Source organism: Astatotilapia calliptera, chromosome 4 (genome assembly GCF_900246225.1).
Source record: "Astatotilapia calliptera chromosome 4, fAstCal1.2, whole genome shotgun sequence".
NCBI lineage: Eukaryota > Metazoa > Chordata > Actinopteri > Cichliformes > Cichlidae > Astatotilapia > Astatotilapia calliptera.
In genome coordinates this window covers 26,333,493-26,357,382 of record NC_039305.1, presented here as the reverse complement: position 1 = coordinate 26,357,382, position 23,890 = coordinate 26,333,493, and the positions used below count along the sequence as shown (strand labels likewise).

The window sequence follows — 23,890 nt, the reverse complement described above, 5'->3', positions numbered from 1 at the left end:
ATAATAATAACATTGAATGAAAGAGGGCAACAATGGCTACGTTTTGAGGGTAAAATGATGGCTGTAGACCAAAAGATAGCGTACAAAAAACGTACGGAAGATGAAAAGTAGAAGAACAATACTGTGGATGCTTAATCAGCATTAATCCAGCTATGGAGCACATATGTTTTCTAAGCCAGCGGTCCCCAACCTTTTTTGTGCCACGGACCGGTTTATGCCCGACAATATTTTCACGGACCGGCCTTTAAGGTGTCGCGGATAAATACAACAAAATAAAACTAGTACTGGTACCGAAAAAAAGAAAATTTATTCATAACACACGTGAAAAGACCCAGGAAAACCGAGTAAACGATAACAAAATAACGCTGAAAACCGACAAAAACTATACATTTCACACCTGAGCCTCAACTCTCGCGGCCCGGTACCAAACGACTCACGGACCGGTACCGGTCCGAGGCCTGGGGGTTGGGGACCGCTGTTCTAAGCTGTTAACTGGTTAGTGAGCTAAATGTTCCTGTTTGTATACACCATAACCTAAATCCCACCGTATATTGACTGAACTGAATATCATGACACATTTCCTTAAATGTAAACTCAGTGTGCTTCCCAAAGTGGCACAGTTATCATGTGCAGGCCTGTGGAAATGGTTTTGAGTCTGTTTTTGAGACACAGTAGTAATTGATCTGAGGTCAGCAGGCAGCTTGTTCCAAATAATAGGACCAGAGTAACTGAAGCGCTCTCAGCAGATTTAGATCTGATTCTGGGAACAAGTGAAGGATCAGCACCTGCTGACCTGAGAGGTCTCATTGGGTTGTAGACACTGAGAGCTTTTTGAAGAAGTAAGGATTTCATTTATTTATAATCCTCTATTGGAGACTCGTTTGATGCTTCTGTTTAACTAATGTCATTATTATTACTAAATATTAGTGATAAAAGGCTTTAACAAGACGCTCTTAGAAAGATGTAGCACATTTTGGGGTCAACTTGAAAGAAAGGAAGATGTGAAATGTAGGTCGGTGAGGTCAGAGGTCAAAGGTGACATGATATTTTGTAACATTTCCTAAATGTTCCCAATACAATACAAAGGCAGCAGCAAACTTATGAAAGTTTGACCTTATTTGACCTTGAAGAAGAGGTCAGAGGTCCAGTGTAGGTTCCCTGTGTGCCTGTATGTTGTCAATACAAACAATCACAATAAGAAGCATAGTTTTAAATAACTATATAGCATTACTATGTGTGCTTGTCAGCCTAAATAGGAGTCTAGCACAAAAGCCACCAGGAGCCAATCATTGTAACTGGTGAGTACCCGGGACACTAATCAAATATTGAATTGTGTTGGCAGGTGGGGACTGTGCCACCCTGCTAAAGAACATCGGGGCTCTGCCCGTGGAAATGGCACGCATGTACTTTGCAGAGACAGTCCTAGCGCTGGAGTACTTACACAACTATGGCATTGTGCACCGTGACCTCAAACCTGACAAGTAAGATGGAGCTAGTTTCTGTCACACAGGGGCAAAGAGAGCAAGCGCCAATTATTTGCTAAGATTAATTTGTACCAGAGGTACACTTCAACTGTGAGAGACAGAATGTGAAAAAAAAATCCATGAATCCACATGGTAGGATTTGTAAAGAATTTATTTGTAAATCAGGGTGGAAAATAAGTATTTGGTCAATAACAAAAATACAACTCAATACTTTGTAACATAACCTTTGTTGGCAATAACAGAGGTCAAACGTTTACTATAGGTCTTTACCAGGTTTGCACACACAGTAGCTGGTATTTTGGCCCATTCCTCCATGCAGATCTTCTCGAGAGCAGTGATGTTTTGGGGCTGTCGCCGAGCAACACGGACTTTCAACTCCCGCCACAGATTTTCTATGGGGTTGAGGTCTGGAGACTGGCTAGGCCACTCCAGGACTTTCAAATGCTTCTTACGGAGCCACTCCTTTGTTGCCCGGGCGGTGTGTTGTGGATCATTGTCATATTGGAAGACCCAGCCTCGTTTCATCTTCAAAGTTCTCACTGATGGAAGGAGGTTTTGGCTCAAAATCTCACGATACATGGCCCCATTCATTCTGTCCTTAACACGGATCAGTCGTCCTGTCCCCTTGGCAGAAAAACAGCCCCATAGCATGATGTTTCCACCCCCATGCTTCACAGTAGGTATGGTGTTCTTGGGATGCAACTCAGTATTCTTCGTCCTCCAAACACGACGAGTTGAGTTTATACCAAAAAGTTCTACTTTGGTTTCATCTGACCACATGACGTTCTCCCAATCCTCTGCTGTATCATCCATGTGCTCTCTGGCAAACTTCAGACGGGCCTGGACATGCACTGGCTTCAGCAGCGGAACACGTCTGGCACTGCGGGATTTGATTCCCTGCCGTTGTAGTGTGTTACTGATGGTGACCTTTGTTACTTTGGTCCCAGCTCTCTGCAGGTCATTCACCAGGTCCCCCCGTGTGGTTCTGGGATCTTTGCTCACCGTTCTCATGATCATTTTGACCCCACGGGATGAGATCTTGCGTGGAGCCCCAGATCGAGGGAGATTATCAGTGGTCTTGTATGTCTTCCATTTTCTGATGATTGCTCCCACAGTTGATTTTTTCACACCAAGCTGCTTGCCTATTGTAGATTCACTCTTCCCAGTCTGGTGCAGGTCTACAATACTTTTCCTGGTGTCCTTCGAAAGCTCTTTGGTCTTGGCCATGGCGGCGTTTGGAGTCTGACTGTTTGAGGCTGTGGACAGGTGTCTTTTATACAGATGATGAGTTCAAACAGGTGCCATTCATACAGGTAACGAGTGGGGGACAGAAAAGCTTCTTACAGAAGACGTTACAGGTCTGTGAGAGCCAGAGATTTTCCTTGTTTGAGGTGACCAAATACTTATTTTCCACCCTGATTTACGAATCAATTCTTTACAAATCCTACCATGTGAATTCATGGATTTTTTTTTCACATTCTGTCTCTCACAGTTGAAGTGTACCTCTGGTGCAAATTACTGACCTCTGTCATCATTTTAAGTGGGGGAACTTGCACAATCGGTATAAATAAGGTTTAGACTGCTCAAATGTAACTTTTGTCTTTCTGTTCTCAGCCTCCTAATTACCTCAATGGGCCACATCAAACTGACTGACTTTGGCCTGTCGAAGATGGGTCTGATGAGCCTGACCACCAACTTGTATGAAGGACACATAGAGAAGGATACTCGAGAATTTTTGGATAAACAGGTATGACCAAAGCGAAGTCAGATACACAGCCATTTACTCAGATCTTAATTTGTTTAAATAAAGTCTGACAAAACATCTGAATTTTACAAAAATTAATAAAACTCTCTGCTATATTAAAACTAAGTATCGAGCGAATGTGAGTCAATTTAAATTAATTGTACTGTACACATCAGGACAACTGTGTGTGTGTGTGTGTGTGTGTGTTTTATTTTATCAGCATTAAAGTGTAGACTACAGTATGATCCAAGCAAAGTTTCACCATCAAATTTCCTTTGAATGCTACATTTCCATTGTGTGGCAGGTGTATCTGACAAATATGGCACAGTTGGCACAACAGTAGACCAGCCTTTCCTTGGTTATAATAATTTCTCTTTCAGGAAAGGCTTATATTTCCAGGGCTTTTATTCAGCACTCGCTTTGAATTTAAGCCTCATTATTTCACGTGCATTCATCACGTCGACCACATATGTGTTAGGATTCAGTGCATGCCCATCTGCACATGAAAAAACACCCACCGGGGCTTTCATCTTGTCTTGGCATCTTTGAGGTGATGGCTTGGCTAAGCATAAATATGCATGCTCCCCACATGCTGTGTGTTTCCCGCTCTGTGACGACTGTAGGAGCGACTGTACGGTTGTAAATAATGAATACACGATTCAGTTAGATGTGAAAGAAATGTTATTAGCAGCAAAAATGCACACGCCTGTAAGGATGAGTGGGTCCCAAGTAATTCACAAAAATCGGAGGTCATAAAATTTAAGAAACGACCGATTGCTGCTTTACTTTAAGGTGTGCGGAACTCCAGAGTATATCGCCCCAGAGGTTATTCTTCGTCAGGGTTATGGAAAGCCAGTGGACTGGTGGGCGATGGGCATCATCCTGTATGAGTTCCTGGTGGGCTGCGTGCCTTTTTTTGGAGACACTCCAGAGGAGCTGTTTGGACAGGTCATTACAGGTGAGAGATCAAAGTATCTCAGTAGAAATAGCATCATTGGACACCGAGCGCAGCTGATAAGTAAAACAAACTGTTAGTCATGTACCATCCACCATAATCTCTCTCTCTCTCTGTCGGCTTGTTTCTGGTAGATGACATAGTGTGGCCAGAAGGAGATGAGGCTCTTCCTGTTGATGCCCAGCACCTGATCTCCTCTCTTCTGCAGACAAATCCGCTGGTTCGATTGGGCACAGGTCAGTCTCCTACAGCAGAGCTTCTGGCTTCTCCAGGATTCAGATGAAATCGTGTAGTGATTCCTCACCACCTGAAGTTATTTTCTATGTGCATTCATTTAAATTTGAATCAGACTTGACGCAGATTTATGCATCACAGATATTTTATGGTTCCAATATTTTTGCACTATTCTAACCATATTTGTTTACTCTCAGCTGTGGTAATAATTGATTTTTCCGCTCAGACCTCTCTGCTAGTTTTCATTCACTCTTTAGTCCAGTGTATGGTGTAATGCTTACATGTGGAAATGATGTAGGCTCACCAGCCACTTCATTTGGTACACCTGTTCAACTCCCACTTAAAACATCTAATCAGCCAATCACATGGCAGCAACTTAGTGCATTTAGGCATATAGACATGGTTAAGGTAACCTGCTTAAGTTCAAACTGAGCAAACTGAACATCTCTATGGTTTACAGCAAATGCTCTAAAAAGAGAAAATATCCAATGAGCAGCAGTTCTCTGGGTGAAAATGTCTTGCTGATGTCAGAGGAGAATGGCCAGACTGTTTTGAGCTGATAGGAAGGAAAAGGTAACTCAAATTTTTACAATCAAGATATACAGAAAAGCATATCTGAATGGACAACATGTCGAACCACCAGCAGCCAAGACCACACCGGGTGTCACTCATGTCAGCTTAATAACAGGAAACTGATGACTGGAACAGGAAACCGGACAATAGAAGATTTGAAAAAACGTTGCCTGATGTAATGAGTCTCGATTTCTACTGCACAATGAGATGGTGGGATCAGAATTTGGCATAAACAGCATGAAAGCATGTACCCATCCTGCCTTTTACCAACAATTCAGGCTGGTTATGGTGTTTCTTGGCCCACTAGAGACACTATTTTAAAACAGTGCTAATTGAGCATTGTTTAAAATCCTCAGCCTACCTATTGCTGCTGACCATGTCCATCCCTTTATAACCACAGTCTACCCTTCACCAGTCATCTTCTGATGGCTGCTTCGAGCAGGATAACAGACCATGTCACAAACTTCAAATCATCTCAAATTAGTTTCTTGAAGTTGACAATGAGTTCAGTGTAACCACATGGCTTCCTCAGTCACCAGATCTTAATCCAACAGAGCCCTTTTTGGATGTGGTGGAACAGAAAGTCTAAAAATCTGCAGCAACTGTGTTATGCTGTCATGTGAACATGGAGAAAAATCTCCAAGGGATGTTTCCACCACCTTGTTGAATCTATGTCACAATAAATTAAGGCGGTTCAGAAGGCCAAAGGAGTCCAATTCAGTACTAGCAAGGTGTTGCTAATAAAGTGGCATGTATATTTATTTACATTTGAAGATACACTTGGGAACCTTCCCTGAACAATTCTGTAGCAGTGTGCTTGAATAGTTTGCTTCTATCCCACTGCACACTTTCTGAGCTACTTTTGTTTTACATCTCGTTCTCCTTTGATTTTTAGCTGCAACATTATTCTGCAAAGATTAAGATTAACTTTTCTGAGAAAATGCACAAATTTGAATGATTCCTGATGTATTTGAATCCTAAAATAGAAATGCCGCAGCCTGATGTGAAATCTTGCAGTCTTCTGTGGTCCACTCAAACTTTTAGTCACAGTTCCAGTTGGCCCACCAAACTGAGATTTTTTTGTGTTTTCTTCTTTGTGTTTTCACAGTCTCATTGTGGTTTCCTGATGATTTCATTGTTTAGGCTGACTTCCTGTTAACAGCTTTCCTTTATACCATCTAATAAACCTTACTGTACTGGTCTGTTTTCTCAGCAGTGAAACAAGACACTGTATATGCTTTTGTCTCTATCCAGGACTTTTGTTTGTAGTTCAGTTGTTTTTTTGTGGGTTTTTTTACTGTGCTGTATTAGTACTTTCATCTAAGAAATGCATATGAATACTTCTTCCACCACTGCACATCCCTCTTGGGTACACCTAACCCTGACTGGGGCTCGCTGACCTAGAACAATAACTGTCATCGTGCGCGCTGGCTTACGGGTTCAGTTTACCCAAATAAGTCAGCTTCATTCAGGGTAGAAATGCCTCCACATGCTTGAGGGCTGCTATTACTACCTGTCTGTCATCGCGCTCCCTCATTCTCTCTTTTTACATCCACCTCCTTTCCTTTGCTCTGCCCCGAAGGTGGTGCTTTTGAAGTGAAGCAGCACTCATTCTTCACTGAGGTGGACTGGAACAGCCTGCTGAGACAGAAGGCAGAGTTCATCCCTCATCTAGAGTCAGAGGAAGACACCAGTTATTTCGACAGTAAGTTCCCCTTTGGGAATGAAGGAATGGTATTGAAGAGAATGAATTCCAGCACAGATCCTTTAAACCTTAGGAATTTCTTATTCTTGGAAACAGGTCAAGGTCTTTAACTCTCCCATGTAAATGTTAGCATAAAGCACATTCAGTCAGCAGTGGCTGACTGAATGTACATTACTTCTCACCCCCAGCTCGTTCAGAGCGCTATCACCACGTGCATTCATACGATGAAGACGATACCAATGACGACGAGCCCGTGGAGATTCATCGCTTCTCGTCGTGTTCCCCTCGCTTCAGTAAGGTCAGGACCTAAACTTTTATTTTTCTGTCAGCGTTTATTCATCAGTCTACATTCAAATCAATCAAAAGAACCCAAATATTTACTGTTATGCTGCACCGATGTGAAGGTATACAGCAGTATGGAGCATCTGTCTCAGCTGGAGCATAAACCCCATGGCGTGACTCTACGGGAGCACAAGGTCCCCAGGGAGGATCGCTTAGCCAAGAGAGAAAGCCTGGGAAGTGTCACCCTTCGAGATAAGAGCTGGAGGACTGGCTCACCGGAGATGTGAGTAAAAGCACAGTTAATAAAAAAAGTGCTATCTGTGTTTCCGTTTGTTTTTGATCTTCTACCTGGGTTCATTGGCATTGAAAGTTTATTTCAGAATATAATTGTCTTTGGTTTTCAGGAAGCGTTTATCCTGCTCAGAGTCCTCCTTCACTGAGAGTGATTCCAGCCCTCCGTCTGGGGCACGGAGGCGCTTCTCTGCTCTTATGGATTCTTACCGATTGGCCTCCCCTCTGGAGTTGGACTCTGAGCTGCCTGTCCCGGGCAGACAACCTCCAGTGAAGGCCAGGGGAACGTCTCTGGAAGGAGCCATGAGTACCATCTCTTCTCAAGGCGACCTGAGGGCATTCCTTAAAGAAAGTAATGGCTTTGCAGCTGCCGGTAAGAAAAATGAGGAACCATCTCATGACTTGAACAATTTCATTTGTCACCCCAAAACATGAAAACATATATTTCCTATCACCTTTCATGTCTCTGCCTTATTACAGACAAACTGTTGAGACCTGCTGATGCATCACTGCCCCTGCCAAGCAGTGCTACCATTCTGGGGCTCCCAGACCCACAGGGGACTTGTGGGGCCACCACAGACCTGGTGCTGCGAAGAGTTCGCCACCAGCAGCTCTCGGAAGGAGAAAAACGCAGCTCAAGACCAGGAACTAAAGTTATCAAATCTGCCTCTGCCACTGCTCTGTCTGTCATCATTCCAGCAGGTAAAGGCATTTCTTTTACTGCATTAACAAAGACATTTTAAAAAATAGTGTTTAGAAATGAATCTTTTGTGCTTTCTCTCCTCAGTGGAACAACACGGTGCATCCCCTCTGGCGAGCCCCATGTCGCCCCGCTCCCTCTCGTCCAACCCTTCCTCTCGTGACTCATCCCCCAGCCGAGGCTACTCCCCGATGGTCAACATCCTGCATTCTCCCATTACCATCCACCGCTCTGGGAAGAAGTACGGCTTCACCCTCCGAGCTATCAGAGTCTACATGGGAGACAGCGATGTTTACAGCGTGCATCACATGGTCTGGGTGAGAGAGCAAAGCAAACAGGATGCAGAAATCTTGATTTCTCCCTTTAAAGCAATGCAGAAACAAATGTGATTATTACTATTTATTCGCATAGCGCCTTTAATGTGATTCTGCAGAACAGCCCATGCAGAGTACCATACAGTATCTGAAGGTAACTGGGCTAATATACTTAGTAGTCAAATCTGTGATGTTTTTTTGTTCCAATCACAGCATGTGGAAGATGGAGGTCCGGCTCAGGAGGCTGGACTTAGTGCTGGTGACCTCATCACTCATGTAAATGGAGAGTCAGTCCACGGTTTGGTCCATACAGAGGTAGTGGAGCTGATCCTGAAGGTAGGAGAGATCTATCCATCTAAAATAAAAACAATTTAAAAAACATCTATCTATATATTTATGTACTAATATAAATCATATAATTGTGCATCAACTGCAGAGTGGGAACAAGGTGACTATTACAACAACTCCTTTTGAAAACACCTCCATCAAAGTGGGTCCTGCCCGCAAGTCCAGCTATAAATGCAAGATGGCACGACGCATCAAGAGGACCGGAGCCAAGGACGGACAAGAGTGCGTCACTGCAGCATTCCAAGAAAACGTATCCCTCTGTCATTTAGATGATTTCACTCTAGTCATTCGGCTTTTTGTTCATCTTTCAGTAAGAAGCGCAGCTCCCTGTTCAGGAAAATTACCAAGCAGTCCAACCTGCTCCACACCAGCCGGAGCCTCTCGTCTTTAAATCGCTCCCTGTCGTCTGGAGACAGTCTCCCGGGCTCCCCCACCCACAGCCTCTCTGCCCGCTCGCCCACTCAGAGTTATCGTGGCGCTCTTGAATCCCCACACCTGGGTTAGTATTTAAGGCGACCAGCACGTGTGCCTGTTATAATCTCGTTTAAAAGCAAAAAACAATTGGGGAGTAATGCGATGGAGGAAGATGCGTGTAATGTCTTGCCTGTGGAGTCCAGTGGGGAAGACTAAACATTAATCATTTCTCTATTAGTTATTGGGGAAGGAAATACTTTGAGTGTTTTTTGTTACTAACACTATATTTAGTTTAATTCATTTTTTGTGCTAGTTCACTAAAGCAGTTTCCTAATAATAATGAATTACAGTGGTCAAGTTAGAAGTAATGAATTCATTAACTAGCCTTTAAGCATCATTCTGAAACAGGATGTTTCTAATTTTAGAAATACCGCACAAATGACTAAAGGCTTAAAATACGCACTGAAGGACATATCTGGTCAAAAATGACTCCAATATTCACTGTGATATATAATCACAGTGTTACTGGAGGGCAGGGTAATGCCATAAAAGCATCTGGTAAGACATAATGTTTCTAAGATTAGGGCTGAGTACAATAATGTCATTTTATTTGAATTTAGAAGCAGGAAATTAGAGGTTGTGCAGGTCTTTAAGACATGCCTGTACTTTAACTAAACGATTTATATCATCTGGCTTAATGAATAGATAAAACTGGGTATAGAAATTAAAATGTATGGAGTGTTTTCTAGTAATATTGCCTAAGAGAAGCATATATAATGTTCAAAAGAAACTTTGTTTTGAGAAAAAAATAAGGTGAAAGAGCTGCGTTTAACATTGCAAGTATGTTTCATGTGTTTCATCACACTTATACTTTATATAATTTAGCCTACAACTCAAGACACATGAGTAGAAACACACACATATTCATTTTATTGTGTTGGGAAAAAAATATTCCAATATTCTTCTTTTTCCTCAGGTACATCATCCCAGAGCAGCTCCCCGGCCTCCAGCACCCCTAACTCACCTGCAACCACTCACCACATGAGACCCAGCTCCCTACATGGGCTGTCTCCCAAACTTCACCGGCAGTACCGCTCGGCTCGCTGCAAATCTGCTGGCAACATCCCATTGTCTCCCCTGGCTCACACCCCGTCCCCGACCACCTCTTCTCCTCCACCTCTCACTGGGCACACGGTAGGGAGCTCCAATACCACGCAGATGTTTCCTGCCAAGCTGCACTCCTCACCTCCTGTTGCCCGCCCACGTCCCAAGAGTGCGGAGCCACCCAGGTCCCCTTTGCTGCAGCGGGTGCAGTCTGCAGAGAAGCTAGGAGCACAGATTTTGCCTTCTTCATCATCATCATCGCCCTCTCCTCTGACAGGGGGGGTGTCATTACGCAAGCATAGCCTGGAGGTGACACACGGGGACTACAGGAGAGAGTCCTTCCACTGTGAGCACAGTCTACAAAGTCTGCTAGAGATGGAAGGAGAGAACGGACCCGCTCCCCCATCTCCTTCATCATCATCCTCCCCCTCTCCTCCTATGGGAGGGGAGGTTGGAGGCCTAAAGCCTGTGAGACGTCTGGGAAGGCAGGAATCGCCACTCAGCCGTGACACACTCTTAACAGCAAGAGAGAAAGAAGTCCAAACCACAGAGTCTGAGCTTGCTGGGTCACAAACTGAGAGTGCAGCTTCTAAAGCAGAGTCTAAGATGAGCGTCGTTGACACATGTAAAACGTTACTTCCTGCTGAGGTTGCAAAGAGTCATGGATGTGGAGCTGCAGTTGAAATCAAGTCCAGTGCTTCATCTTCAGAGGTTAAGCCTGGTTCTGGCATCAAAGCTCCAAGTTCAAGCCTTTCCGGTTCTGAGGCAGCAACTTTTAAGAGTAAACCCAGCGAAAAAATGTCTCCTTCAGGCACATCAAAGGGCCTGCTAAAGCAAGACTCCAAGCAGCAAAGTGCACAAACAGATAGTGGACCTGCAACAAAAGCTCAGGAGAAGACTGAGGAGAAGGCAAAAGGCCCTTTAGCTGCACACAAAGGGACCTTTCAGAAAGCACCTACAGAGCAGCTCAAGCAGCGTAAAGGTACAGACACGATAGAGAAAGGAGCAAGCTATAAAGCTAGTGATACCACCAAGCTCAAAGGACCTACACCTGTAATTCCAAACCAGGGTCAAGCCCACGCTGCAGCCAGATGCAAAGAGGAGAAGCCAACAAACAGAGGAGTCAAGGAGGAGAGGCAACACCTGGAGGTCCTGGAGGAGAACCCCATGTCGCCTCCCTCGAATGCAGCCTCACCCGCCTCGAGCAAGTCACGGCCCATGTCTCCAGGGGATAAAGCCAGCTTCGTTACCCAGCTCACAAGCGTGGCCAAAACAGTCCTCGGGCCTATGAAGGGGGGATCACAAGAGGGAGGCAAGGTAAAAGACATATCCAAGTCTGGCGAGGAGAAGCGGGGAAGCGCTGCAGGAAAAGGAGAAGCTTCGTCTGGCAGTCTCCGCCGGGGGGCTCAGACAGCAGCCAGCACTATCCAATCTGATAAAGGAAACATTCGCAGCTCTAAGCATCACTCGTGATAAGAGCTTCAGAGGGAGTGCGATTGTCCCATGCAATGCCTTTTTAACTGTAGCATCAAGCTAACATATCATGAATTTACACGAAATGTAAATGGAGAGACATGCTGAAAAAAAGACCAAAAAAGATGACAGAACAAAGTTGCATCAGCTGACTCCTGCTGGAAAACATGTGCACATGGTGTCCTAATGTAGACCTGTGTATGTACTGTATGTTCATCACATTATGTTGTATATAGTACAAACAAATGCATATGTCTGAATGCATGTCTAACACTGTACATGGGAAATGAAAGAATATTTAAAAAAATTAAAATTATACAGCAGACCTTAAGGTAGAGAACACTGTGAACAACTTTTCAACTGAACACAGCCACATGCGCAGACAGGTCGGAGTCTGTTATCCTTGTATGGGGGTCCAGTAGTGCCAAAATTATGTTCACGTGTTTGCCGTGTGTGTCGATTTGACATGTGACTAAATATTTTTTATGTCGTTTCAAAGACTTAACTCGTAGCAGAAAGAAAAAACTGTGAAAGACAGAATTGATTTTTTAAATGCTCTTATGTAATAGCATTTTTATTGTGAGTCAGCTCCACAATATGTTGAAGATTACTTTCTGTTATGGATCTCAGGCTCTGGAACAATCTGTGTAAGGTCCTTCCAAACAGCTGATAATTTTAAATAACTTTTAGAGACCCAACAAATTGTGTTTGCTTTTAGTCAAATTTGAGGCGTTACATAGTTTTTGTCAAGTCTCCTGTGAAAAATTTCTTACTGCTTGTTTACTCGGTTGCTGTTTGTTTCTATTTGTGAATTTTGATCAATTTATTTTTTACACTTGGGTTTACATTTCATGTTATTTATTTATTTATTTTAAATTAATTTTGCCTTTCGTTTATGCTTTTCTTTTAATATTTAAACAGTTTTTAAACATCTCCTATTTCTTTGCTTTTAGAAACTCTTGGGTTTATTTTGCAGTTTGCTTTAGGTCATTATCCAGCTGCACCGTGAAGAGCTGTCTGATCAGTTTTGCAGTGTTTGTCTGAAACCGAGCAGAAAGCATGTTCCTGTACACTTCACTAAATGCATCCTGCTGCTTCTTTCAACGGTCACATCATCAATAAACACTAGTGCCTCAGTTCCACTGACAGCTAAACATGTCCATGCCATAACACTGCCTCCACCATGTTTGACGGATGATGCGGTGTGCTTCAGATCAGAAGCTGTTTCTCTTTTTCTCCTTATTTTTCTTTATTGATTATTCTGATCCTTCTGTATTTCATATTTGTAGGCTTTGACAACCTTCACAAAAGGGTTCCTAGAAAAGAAATCTGCAATCATTCACTTCACTTGTGTTTGAAAATGTCCCAAAAGCTTATGGAGCTAACTGTATGCTGGTTTCTACGTTTTGTATTTCTGCCCTGGACTGTTTCAAACATAACTTGACATGTTAAGCAGACATAAGCAGTGAGCATGTGAACATAATTTTGGCACACATGCCTCATTTAAATGGGCATTACATTACATCGGCTATATCATTTAGTTCAGTATGACACGAACTGTATTTTCTTTAGTCTTTAGTTACTAAAAGGGATCAGACACAGAAAGGTTTTTCATATGTCGTGCACTGGGGGGTCAAACAATCCTGAACTCTGGACCAAGATACTGGAATGGGGATCAGCTTGTTTGTTCCAGATGTGTTTAAGGGCTGGATTTTGAGACACTGGTGAGGTGATCTTGCACTGGGACGCTATGCAATGTGTTAATGATGTGAGTTTTTCTCTGTGTGTGTCCTCAATATTACATTTACATTGTGCTCTAGATGAGAAAAAATAAGGGGAAAGGGTTGCAATAAGTCAAGCATTTGGTTTAAATAGCTGTCTCTGCTAGTCATAGTGAAATGTGCAATTACATATTTTAACCTATTAAGTGAATATATAAGTGTGCTCAGAGTGTGGTATGGAGATAAAGTGGAGACAGAAGCGTAATGAAAGTACAACTTAGAGGAGATTTTGCGGTTTCACTCGCTCTTTGTTATTTATGCAGAAGTACAGTTTATAGTGTAATAGGTGTGAAGGAAAGTGCCAGTGTTTTCATTTAGGGATAATGTGATGTTTTTGTTGGTTTTTGTACTTAAATGTGTAACAATATGCAATCCAAAAGTGCCCAGTTCCATAAAACTGAGCATCCTCGTCAGTGAAACCGTAGTAGGTTGTACACAGGAGTAGATCTGTCAAGAGGATTTTAGTGTTAAGGTGATGTTTATTGTTGTGTGTTCAAGTGATCTTGATAGATTCTGGACTCCAGGTCCAAGACCTGGTTTAGACTGCCACCTTGTGGATGAACTAACTTGACACCAGAGGACCTGAGGTACACAAAAAAACTAGTGAACATTTAATGAGCAGTCTATCTTCTGCCTGTGGATCTTTCTAACCCACACATTATAGTTCTGATTGATTAATGATGAACATCTTTGAATCAGATTTATATGACGTTTAGATGTTTAGACATTAAACAGTGGTGGTTTATGTGTGATGTGAGGAAAAAAATGCACTTTATGTTGTGTCAAACTTTTTATTTTTTCTTATATTTTTTTCTATTTGTTGTATTTAGTAACTTTGTATTTATTTCAAATTCTGATTTACTACTAATATTAGTTCATGTTCTGACGCTGATTACGCTTAGAATGAGAAATTTACCAAATCTATGTGGCTAGCCCATCCTGTGCAGTTTTGACTAGTCTTTCTGTTAAGTCGGAAGCTGTGATGTTGCTGTCACATCTATTTTTGTCCAAGTGTTAGGCGTGTTTACGAGAACTTTGCTTTCTCAGACTATTGTTGTCCATTACATTGTTACATACCTAATAGCCACTGTCGTAAAAAAACAATGCAAAAACAAACAAACTAAAAAAAATAAAAAATAAAATAAAAAAAAAGCCTATAGTGCAGAATAAAATGCAAAAAATACTTCCTTTGTCTCACTTTTTGAGTCTAACATGAACGTCCGCCCTGAGAGTCGGGTCTCACTGTTATTGGTCCTCCGTTGGCCAATCACAGGAGTGACAACACGTGACCTGTATAAACAGGAAGTGAGCGCAACTTCACTTGACTGCTGCTGTTCGAAGACCGAGCAAAACTGAGCCCAACAAAACGAAAACAGACCGGCACACTTCATTCACATTTGTTCACGGACTCATTCTTATCACCGGAGGTAGAATGACACTACCGAAATGATGGTAAAATGTATTTTTTTATATGTTAATTCGCTTAATTTTGTTTGACAGAGGTGTCACTGGTGTATTCACACAGCGCTGTAGTTTACTGTAAACTAGTTTGATTCCGTGCCACTCGCCTATGGAAGGTAACGTTACAATTTAAGTATTCGAACTTAAAGACTTAATGCTTCTTTAAAATTAAAAAACAAAACACGTGAGCACATCATAATAAGCTGTTCAGTATTAAACCAGTTTCCCAAGCTTTACCGGACTTCTGAAATATTTCAATTGTGAGACGTTTGAACTGAACGACCGAAGAGAGAGACTACTAACTAAAACTCGTAGATCATGGTTAAACTTTTACATCATGCGGGCCAAATACAGCTCACTTTGACCTTAAGTGGGCCAGACCAGTGAAACTTCCCTTTCTCTGAGTGCAAAGACATTTAACTAGACATTTAATCCCCGAGATGCCCATGATTTAAGAAAAAAAAGGTGCAATTTAACAGGATGTATGTCTCAGTTGTTTTGTTCATTTACAGAAAATACAAAACACAAAAAAACAAGACATCTATAGTAGATACTGAAAAACGGTATATTTTCTCTTATTTAATTGTTTGCTTAACTACTTTGGTATAGCATGAAAGGCATTGTGGGGGAGCGGGGTGTCTTTTGTCAGTAATATCAAACGTAAAACTCATGAAAATACAATTAAAAGTCCAAAATCCATGCACTTTTTCACATTGTTCAAAGGTGTCCAGTTACCTGGACTGGAGCCTCTTGTGGGTTGATTCTGGCCCCTGGGCCTTATGTTTGATGTCCCTTTTTTAAATGGTTCCGTTTGAAACTAACTGTGAAATACACACATTCAACTGAAATATAGAAGGTTAAGAGGTCAAAATAATTACCCTTTTTTCAGTTGAGCATTGTGTTGTTTCCTTTCCTACATCATTTTTATCTCAAGTTTTATCTTGTTCCCCATCTAAGGAGGCCCTTAGCCTGAACTGGAGAGGCACAAAACTAAGCTACTGATCTGTTTATGAAGTTCTGCTAACAGCAGCAACTTGGTCTCATCAACTCATTGATTAACAAATTAACATTAGTATTAACAAACTCATACAGCCAGTTCCACGGACATAGATTAAGCCTACTCCCAGAGTAAAAGAAAAATCAAGGATGATCTCCACTGAGGGGGGAAAAATAAGCTTTTAGTGTAAGGCTAGGCTGGAAAACTGACCCATGATTCAGAACATGAAAATATATCAGTCACTGTGTCAATTTGTGAACAGTACAAGCACATTTGTTTCTGATAATTTACTTCATTTTGCTTGTTGTGCAGATTTTTACACTGTTGTCTTGGGACTTTTACACTGTTTACTCATCTAGCCGCACAAATTGCATGAACATGTAAATGCAGCACTTTGCCAAAAATCCGTTTTCTAAAATTTCAGAGTTAGTGGCCAAATGTTAGTTAAAATAAGAAACCAGCAAGTCTCCTGCTGCAGTTAAATAGGCATATCTGAAATTCCTTGAGTCACAGGGTGCCGTCACGTGCTTCGTGCTTTCTTTTTCCTTACTGACATGGATCATTAATGGCTTTGCTGAGTGTAACATTAGCTTCTGAGATCTGCTAGTAGAGTTTGTGTGTCGCAAGAATGCATCCTATAATTATTGCACATGGGTGCATCATCCATGGCTGATTGCGTCATATGTATGTAACTGGGCTATTATTTTTTTTTTTCTTTGTGTGTAGGCTGCTGTGATGATAATGAGCAATTCTTCTTGCTCCATCGTGGTCATCTCTACATGTTATGAAGCCTAGCACCTCCTCTGCTCAGTTTGTGGGTCAGTCTACTGCTGATGACCTCATGGATGATTGGGTCTTTTTCTCTACTGAATCAGCTGTTTCCCAGGGCCTAGAAGACAGCAGGGATGACCAGGAGGCAGAGGACAAAGGCAGATTCAAAGACAAGTTGGTCTCAGCATGGAACAGCGTCAAATATGGTCAGTTCTTTTTCTGTCAGAGACTGAAAATAAGTGATGTGGTGAGCAGACCTGCTTGTCCTCTTTATTTTTTGAAAGTAAACAGTTACCGTTTTTCCCTTTCAGGCTGGACCTTGAAGCAAAAATCTAAATTTAGCAAGCGCTCTCCTGTGTTCATGCTGGGGAAATCCTATGAGCTCAAAGATGAAGGTGAGGCATTTTGTAGGAGTAGAGCATTTGTCCCGCGTAAACCCTGAAACGATCTGTCATGTGACTGTAAAAGCAAAGGAGAAAATTGTAATTGCGCCTCTGTAATTGTTGCAGTAGATCAACAGCATTTCCGTTGGTGCTTTGCATCGCTCCTGTGGTTTACATACAGACGAGGTTTCCGTCCGCTCCCCGGCTCCTCTCTGACCACCGACAGCGGTTGGGGTTGTGTTCTACGCTCCAGCCAGATGCTGCTGGCACAGGGCCTGCTACTGCATCTGATGTCACCAGGTGATTACACACTGTCCTGCTACAGTATCACATAGTCTGATCAACAAGTGAAAAGACATCCAGAGATTATTTTCATTTTCATTCAAACAGACTGGCTTTACTTGCAGTCAATATTTCTCTGAAATCTAAAGTCAGGTACACTAAACAGTGGGTTCCTCCTTTTTAGGCCTTTTATTGCTGTTTTCAGTTGTTCCTCAATCTGGGGTCTTTGTGCCTTCACTTCTGTCTTTGGCAGGTAAAATTCAGCTCGATTGTTTTGAGTTGCTCAGATGATCGACTCAGCCATTGTTGAGTATTTTATGTCTTTGCCTTTAAACGTTTCTAAAGTATTTTTAACAGTGTGTTTTAGGTCATTGTCCATCTGTGCTATTTAGAAACACTGTCCAGTCAGCTTTGCTGCAGTTGGCTGAATCTCGGAAGAAAGTTTAGCTCTATGCACTTCAGATTTCATCCAGATGCATCTGTCTTCCGTGATCACCCATAAACACTAGTGATCCAGCATCAGTGGAAGCCAAGCATGCAAAACATCATGCTGACTGCTCTGTGGTTTACAAAAGGATGTTGTGTGATTCGGATTACGAGTCTAATTTTAGTCTCATTTCTCCAAAACATGAAGAATCAGTTCATTCATGCTGCCTCCTGCAGAAAGTTCTTTACTTGGCTGTGTGGCCTAAAGAAGTTTTGCTTTGTCCTGAAATGATGCTCCATCATTTTTGCTTCTTTTTTAATGCTAGGAAAGTTGTACTTATGTATTTCGTCACGATGTAAATGTTGATTTGATTCATACTATTTGTGCGGTCTTTCTGGTTCATTTGTTTTTGGATGGACTGTTTGCTTAACTTGCACTGGAATCTCCTTTGACTGTTTAGTATGTTGGGGTTCACAGTTTTAGCAGCTTTCATGCCATGATGGGAATCACCTGCTGACATTAATCTACTAAACTGGTAAAGCACCATGACGCAGCCTTAGATTTAATTGTCCAGTTACATTTGAGCACCTGCAAATGGGAAACGGTGCATAAAAGTGACGGCAATTCCTCTGAAATAAATGCTATACGCTTATTTCACAGTTTAACTCTGTTCTACTATAGTGAGCTATAGGAAATTAAACAAAGTTGTCTGTGTACACAACGAGCTATTTTTCATTTGCCCCATCTTTAGAAGTTGTTACAGAATTTTAAATCGCATCAAATTAAACACAACAAATAATGAACATACAGTAGGTAGAATGGTATATAGCTCAATAACATTTTACAGTATGGCAAAACAAATATCTTAAGAAAAAAACTCATCTGAAAAAAAAATCATTTTGCCACAGATGAGAACAGTGGAAAACTGCATTTTACTTCTCAGTGAAACAAATATACAAACTCTTCAATAACGACTGTCTTTTTTTTTTTTTTTTTTAAGGTTGCACCTGGTCTGGGAACCAACGTGTTGTCAAAGATGACATGGACCTGATGCACTCTGTGAACGATGGATTTAGTTCGAGTGAAAGGGAAAGCAAGAGAAGTCGACATTTGAGCTGGGGGTCCATCCTGGATAGACCCGTGGAGAGTACACACAGAAGGATTTTACGCTGGTTTGCAGACAACCCCACAGCTCCCTTTGGCATACATCGGCTTGTAGAACTGGGCAAAAGCTCAGGGAAGAAGGCTGGGGACTGGTATGGTCCGTCCATTGCGGCACATATCCTCCGGTGAGACTTAAATTGATGATGCAAGAGAGCAGCCGAACTAAAAAGTTTATCGTCTCTAACAGTGAAGGTCATTCTGTTTCAGGAAAGCTGTGGAAGCTGCAGTAGTGGACCTTCCCAATCTAGTTGTGTATGTAGCACAAGATTGCACCAGTGAGTGTTATCTTTATAGTGTTTGCAACACAACATATTTTATTTTTTAAGAAGAGGAGATTGTGGATAAACTCTTTTAAAAAAAGTTGATTCTTTTTTCTTTTCTTTTTTTTTAAAGAAAATGTGGGTTTTTGTTGTTTGTTTTTTAAGAGCTTAAATTGGTGTTGAAAAGATTCAATGAGTCAAATGGACTTTAGATGTCTCTTTCCTTCTTTGTTCAGTCTACCTGCAGGATGTGAGGAAGTTGTGCGAACGGCCTCTCCCTCAGCACTGGAAATCTGTCCTCATCCTGGTTCCTGTGCGTCTTGGCGGGCAAGATCTCAATCCGTCCTACATCACCAGTGTCAAAGTACAGAACCAGTATTTTTACGTAATGTAATCTGGGTGCCTTACTGAACTTAGAGATATGTCTCTAAGGCTTTTGTTTGTGAATATTTTCAGGGAGGGGGGGTTTGTTTTTGTTTTTTTTTTGTTTAAGGAAAACTGGATCTCTGAATGGGAAAAATTCAGCCGTTCCTTTTGTCTTTCAACAGAAACTCTTGATGTTGGAGTGCTGCATCGGGATCATTGGCGGCAAACCAAAGCACTCTTTGTTCTTTGTTGGCTTCCAGGGTAAGCCGAGTAAATTGTGTGTTATGATTATTGTGTTGAGCCATTTCATGTCCATCCTTACATTTTCTTTCTTCCTCTGGCACGTTTGTACATAAGATGACCATCTGCTGTACTTGGACCCTCACTACTGTCAGCCCACAGTGGATGTAACAAATAACTTTCCCTTGGAGGTATGAGCAACCATTTCTCTTCTTCTTTCTGGCTTTCTGTTTTGTTTCCTCTTGTGATCACTTTTAAGTAAGGTGAGACATGCCACCACAGCTCCACAGTACCTCTTTTCCACTGACTTGGGCCTCTGCTTGTGCCAAAGTCAAAATGGATTCGAAACATTTCTGTTGAAAAATAAATAAAAGTTGTGTTTCAGATTACTTTGCTATGTATTGTTTGCCTGTGGAACTTTTCAAAATCTAGGCTGGTTTTTAAAAGGGTAACAAGTAGAACTGGCTCAGCAACTTTGCAGAACACCAGGTGTAAGATGAACCCTCAAATTACTCCTTCATCAGTATCACTGCGTTTTCCTTATAGGTCATTTGAATTAATTTTAACCCGGAACACTGTATGAAATATTTTTAAAATTTATATGTCTTTGAATAAAAACCATTCAATTATGACTTTTTAGAGGTTTTTCCATAGTATAGTTGTTCATATGTTTACCTGGCAAGCAAAATATTGCACTTTTAATTCCAGTCAGAGACACAAATACCTTCAGGGATTTGTCAGGTAAAAACCCAACATGTGGCGCTACTTGCTGTAGCGACCCATTGTGACAAGGGCGAATTTAAAACTAGCACTTAGATGCTGAGCTTTTAGTGAGCAAGGACTAAAACTGAGTAAAAATAAAAGCACGAAGATGGACAACAGGGATGAGGTTGGGTTCAAGTCGGTGTTCGCAGACTGAAAGGCATGCCACCTTGGGGTTATAACGACGCAGTGATGTTAAATATTCTTTTTCTTTTAATTAATGCAATATACAAACACTTCAGGGCTCTTGAAGAGAAGAAGAGCCATACCCTGGTGTTGAGACAAGAAATGGACGACTAAATAAATGATAATAAAACAGAAGCACATGTGAGTCCTTCAAAGAAATCTCGAAAATATTTTGAGAACTTTCTTCCGTCCACTTGAACTTTGCGTGTTTTGATTTATGCAAAAAATATTGTGCTTGCATAAATCAGATTAATTACCAGTCCAGTTACCCCAGTTTTCACTCACATACTCATAGTGAGCAAACGTATTATTCCGAGTGAAGCCAGTTTTAAAAATCATTCCAAAATTCATATTCATGTTTTACATTGAAAGAAGAAAACATGTTCCACAATTTCTGTCTTCATAACACTGGATAAGACTGATATATCTATACCCTTTTTAAAAATTAAAAAAATGTAATTTTATTATATTTTTTTTGCATCACACTCGCTATATAGATCATATTTGCTTTTCAGTTTACCCGGGTTGTACTTTGTTGACAAAAAGTTTATTATTAACTTGTTAGAGTCGGATATCTTTCAGTCAGTGGCCTCGATTCTGACACAATCAGAATCGGTTGAATTCTTTTAACTTTCTTCCATATCTTGGGCCATGCTGGGTTGGCGCTTAACCGTTTCTCTTCTCCTTTTAGTTAACGTCTCTACTTACATCCTTGCTAGCATGTTTTCATGCACTCTCGGTATATGGACTGGATGCCCATTTTGTCTATGAAGTAATGACTTCTGTTAAAACCTGGCAGCTGCAGTAGCACCACATGGTGTACAAATATCCACGTGTTTGTTGAATCGTCAGTGTGAGACGTTTTGAGGTTTCTCCTCTAAGCCTAATGAGATTTTTGTGTGATCCCATTTCTGTCCCCACTGCTTGCAGTCGTTTCACTGTAAGAATCCCAGGAAAATGCCTTTCTCTCGCATGGACCCCAGCTGCACCATCGGATTTTATGCAAAAGGACAAATGGAGTTTGAGTCGTTGTGCGCAAGTGTTAATGAGGTATGTGCATGGATCATTTGGGCTTCTGTTCCAGGAGCCTTTTATTACATGAAATATAATTTGTGTTAGACCTGATCTAAATTTGTTTTGTCCTTTTTTTTTACAAAACAAAAAAATGATCAAGTTAATTTGAAGGAATTATTCTACTCTCCACTGACTGCTTATTGTTATTAGTTCTAGTTCACCTTCTGTCTCCCACAGGCTGTGTCAGCATCTGCAGAGACATATCCCATGTTTATATTTGAAGAAGGAAAAACACGGGAGGAAGCGAGAGCAAACACGCCCACGCACAGCGTCACCTTCCTACAGAGGAAGACCCAACTGGGAAGAGTCGATACAAACAACAGCATGGATGAGTTTGTTCTATTGTAAACATAAAAAGATCATCTCTGCCCTGATGGAGGTCCTTCACTGAATTTTCAACATAGCATTTTGCACCTTTTGGAAATTACTGAGCATAAGAACATTGTCCTCATCATTCACACACAGTGAGGTAGATGGACTCCTAAGTAGTTTCATGGGAAGTGTTTATGCATCAGTACTGAGAATTTTATATTTTATTGCAGTTTGTATTTATTTTTTTTTATGTTTTAGAGGTAAATGCTTTAATAATTTCATCAACTCTCGTCATTCTAATTGACTTGAGATTGGCCAAATATCCATGAGGTCATGGCCCTGTGTGCTACACTTCAAGTCGACTGTGATTGATTTCGCACAAGTGAATAGATTAATTTTTTCTTGAATGGGTTTTAAAAAGTTACTCTCACTGGAAAATGACGATTTACTGAAAATGTTACAGGTTGGCTGGTTTTTTGCTGTCTAAATAAACAGATTAGGAATGACAAAATTAATTTATGAAAAAGAAATAAGTATTCACTGTAGTGCACTCTTACTTTAACTACTGCATTTCCTGTTGGTACTGACCTTATGAAAACATCAGGCTTGATTGAGAAGAGGAGCGAGAACAAAAAAAAAAAAAAGATTGCCATGAAAGAATAATTGTTTTCAGTCTCAGTGATGATTATATAGTTCAGTTCACAACGATGGTCAACTCATGGAGCTTTAAAATGTAATATATTACCCCACAATAAGAGAGACCTACAATGATATGACCATCCTTGATAAGCAACTGGTTAGTGATGGTACGGAGGTAAAACTCCCCTTTAACAGGAAGAAGCTTCCCACAGAACCAGGATCATCTTGGGGCAGCCATCTGAAACAACCATGTTTGGTCAGGGGGAAGAGAGTGTTTTGGTCAAAAGGAGGAAAAAATGTCTGCATGTCAGGATGTATCTGATTAATGTGTTTTTGTCCCCCTCATCTTTTCTAAGCAGCCATCGTGACAATGTTGACTCAGTCCCTTGCATGTAATACAATACAAACGGTACTAAAGTTCAGGTAGTAATGGTTGCTCAGAATCCTTGCTGTTTTTCAGTTTGCTTCCCCTGTATGTGATAACCCAGGTCATCAGTCTTCCGGAGGGGGCCTCCAGTTCCCTCAGGTGGCACCTTTACTAGCCACAAATTTCCATTTCAGTCTGTCCTGGAAGGTCTCAGGAGAGCAGAGCATACCTGTGCTGCCTTCTCCAAGAACTTGGAGAAAAACCTAGCCAACACATTGATTCTGTCCTTCAGTAAAAAGGAGCATGTGTTGATGTGAACGTAGGCCATTTCTTGGTTCAGCTTCAACTGCACCCCAATGAGTGCATGAGGCTTAAAATAAAATAAAACACTTTTGTATTGATTATGTTATAGTTGAAATAATGGATATTTATGGATTCTGATGCAGTCTTCTCTTCCTTTACAGTGACTGCATGGATGTTTGACAAAAAGACAAGTTATATTTGGGTATAGTTTGTACAGCTGCAAAGAGTGAAACTACACCAAAGTGGGGGAGTTAAAACAGAGCGGTAACCTCAAGATCCCTGTAAAACCTACCACGTGGTTAGCTCTAGTCTTTTTGGCCAACCAGTGAGACTCATCCCTCAGAAGTCCAACCTGACTCTTACTTTGGGTGTTTCCCTTTTACTACCATACCGAGCACCTTAGCATGGGATTGTGTCCAATCCAGCTTAAGGACACAGTCATGACCTCATGTTCCTTAAGTTCCTCAGTCACATGTCAGCTAGGTTCCACCATG

General features: G+C 41.4%; 2 protein-coding genes across 7 annotated transcripts in view; both read left to right on the top strand.

Moving 5' to 3' along the window:
• The window catches only part of LOC113021230 (microtubule-associated serine/threonine-protein kinase 1-like), a 54,919-nt gene extending 42,463 nt beyond the window's left edge, over positions 1–12,456 (top strand). For all 3 annotated transcript variants that reach the window (XM_026165764.1, XM_026165763.1, XM_026165765.1), the window contains 14 exons: positions 1,343–1,481; positions 3,099–3,231; positions 4,021–4,186; positions 4,318–4,419; positions 6,573–6,695; positions 6,884–6,993; positions 7,100–7,260; positions 7,382–7,641; positions 7,749–7,970; positions 8,056–8,285; positions 8,496–8,618; positions 8,719–8,852; positions 8,942–9,129; positions 10,021–12,456. In XM_026165764.1, the coding sequence (XP_026021549.1) occupies positions 1,343–1,481; positions 3,099–3,231; positions 4,021–4,186; positions 4,318–4,419; positions 6,573–6,695; positions 6,884–6,993; positions 7,100–7,260; positions 7,382–7,641; positions 7,749–7,970; positions 8,056–8,285; positions 8,496–8,618; positions 8,719–8,852; positions 8,942–9,129; positions 10,021–11,621 (3,692 nt within the window). In that variant the 3' untranslated portion in view covers positions 11,622–12,456. The remainder of the gene's footprint in view (positions 1–1,342; positions 1,482–3,098; positions 3,232–4,020; positions 4,187–4,317; positions 4,420–6,572; positions 6,696–6,883; positions 6,994–7,099; positions 7,261–7,381; positions 7,642–7,748; positions 7,971–8,055; positions 8,286–8,495; positions 8,619–8,718; positions 8,853–8,941; positions 9,130–10,020) is intronic.
• A 2,208-nt stretch (positions 12,457–14,664) lies between these two features.
• Positions 14,665–23,543, top strand: LOC113021251 (cysteine protease ATG4D-like). Of its 4 annotated transcripts, XM_026165808.1 has the most exons (12): positions 14,665–14,854; positions 16,587–16,678; positions 16,747–16,837; positions 16,943–17,026; positions 17,141–17,314; positions 18,724–19,012; positions 19,095–19,162; positions 19,384–19,511; positions 19,696–19,774; positions 19,871–19,944; positions 21,632–21,751; positions 21,953–23,543. In XM_026165808.1, the coding sequence occupies exons 4-12, from the start codon at positions 16,993–16,995 to the stop codon at positions 22,121–22,123; spliced, it is 1,137 nt and encodes a 378-aa protein (XP_026021593.1). In that variant the 5' UTR covers positions 14,665–14,854; positions 16,587–16,678; positions 16,747–16,837; positions 16,943–16,992; the 3' UTR covers positions 22,124–23,543. The 4 variants fall into 4 exon arrangements, with proteins under 4 accessions (XP_026021593.1, XP_026021595.1, XP_026021592.1 ...); XM_026165810.1 differs by lacking the exon at positions 16,587–16,678 and having other exon boundaries at positions 16,736–16,837; XM_026165807.1 differs by having other exon boundaries at positions 16,587–16,837; positions 17,144–17,314.
• Positions 23,544–23,890: the final 347 nt, after the last annotated feature.

What these genes read in the sequence shown, in the direction of transcription:
- LOC113021251 (XM_026165806.1), top strand. Translation starts at nt 16,645, where the DNA reads ATGAAGCCTAGCACCTCCTCTGCTCAGTTTGTGGGTCAGTCTACTGCT. An exon ending in CCTACATCACCAGTGTCAAA is followed by an intron (nt 19,512 to 19,695) that starts GTACAGAACCAG and finishes GTCTTTCAACAG; the next exon opens with AAACTCTTGATGTTGGAGTG. An exon ending in TGTGCGCAAGTGTTAATGAG is followed by an intron (nt 21,752 to 21,952) that starts GTATGTGCATGG and finishes TGTCTCCCACAG; the next exon opens with GCTGTGTCAGCATCTGCAGA.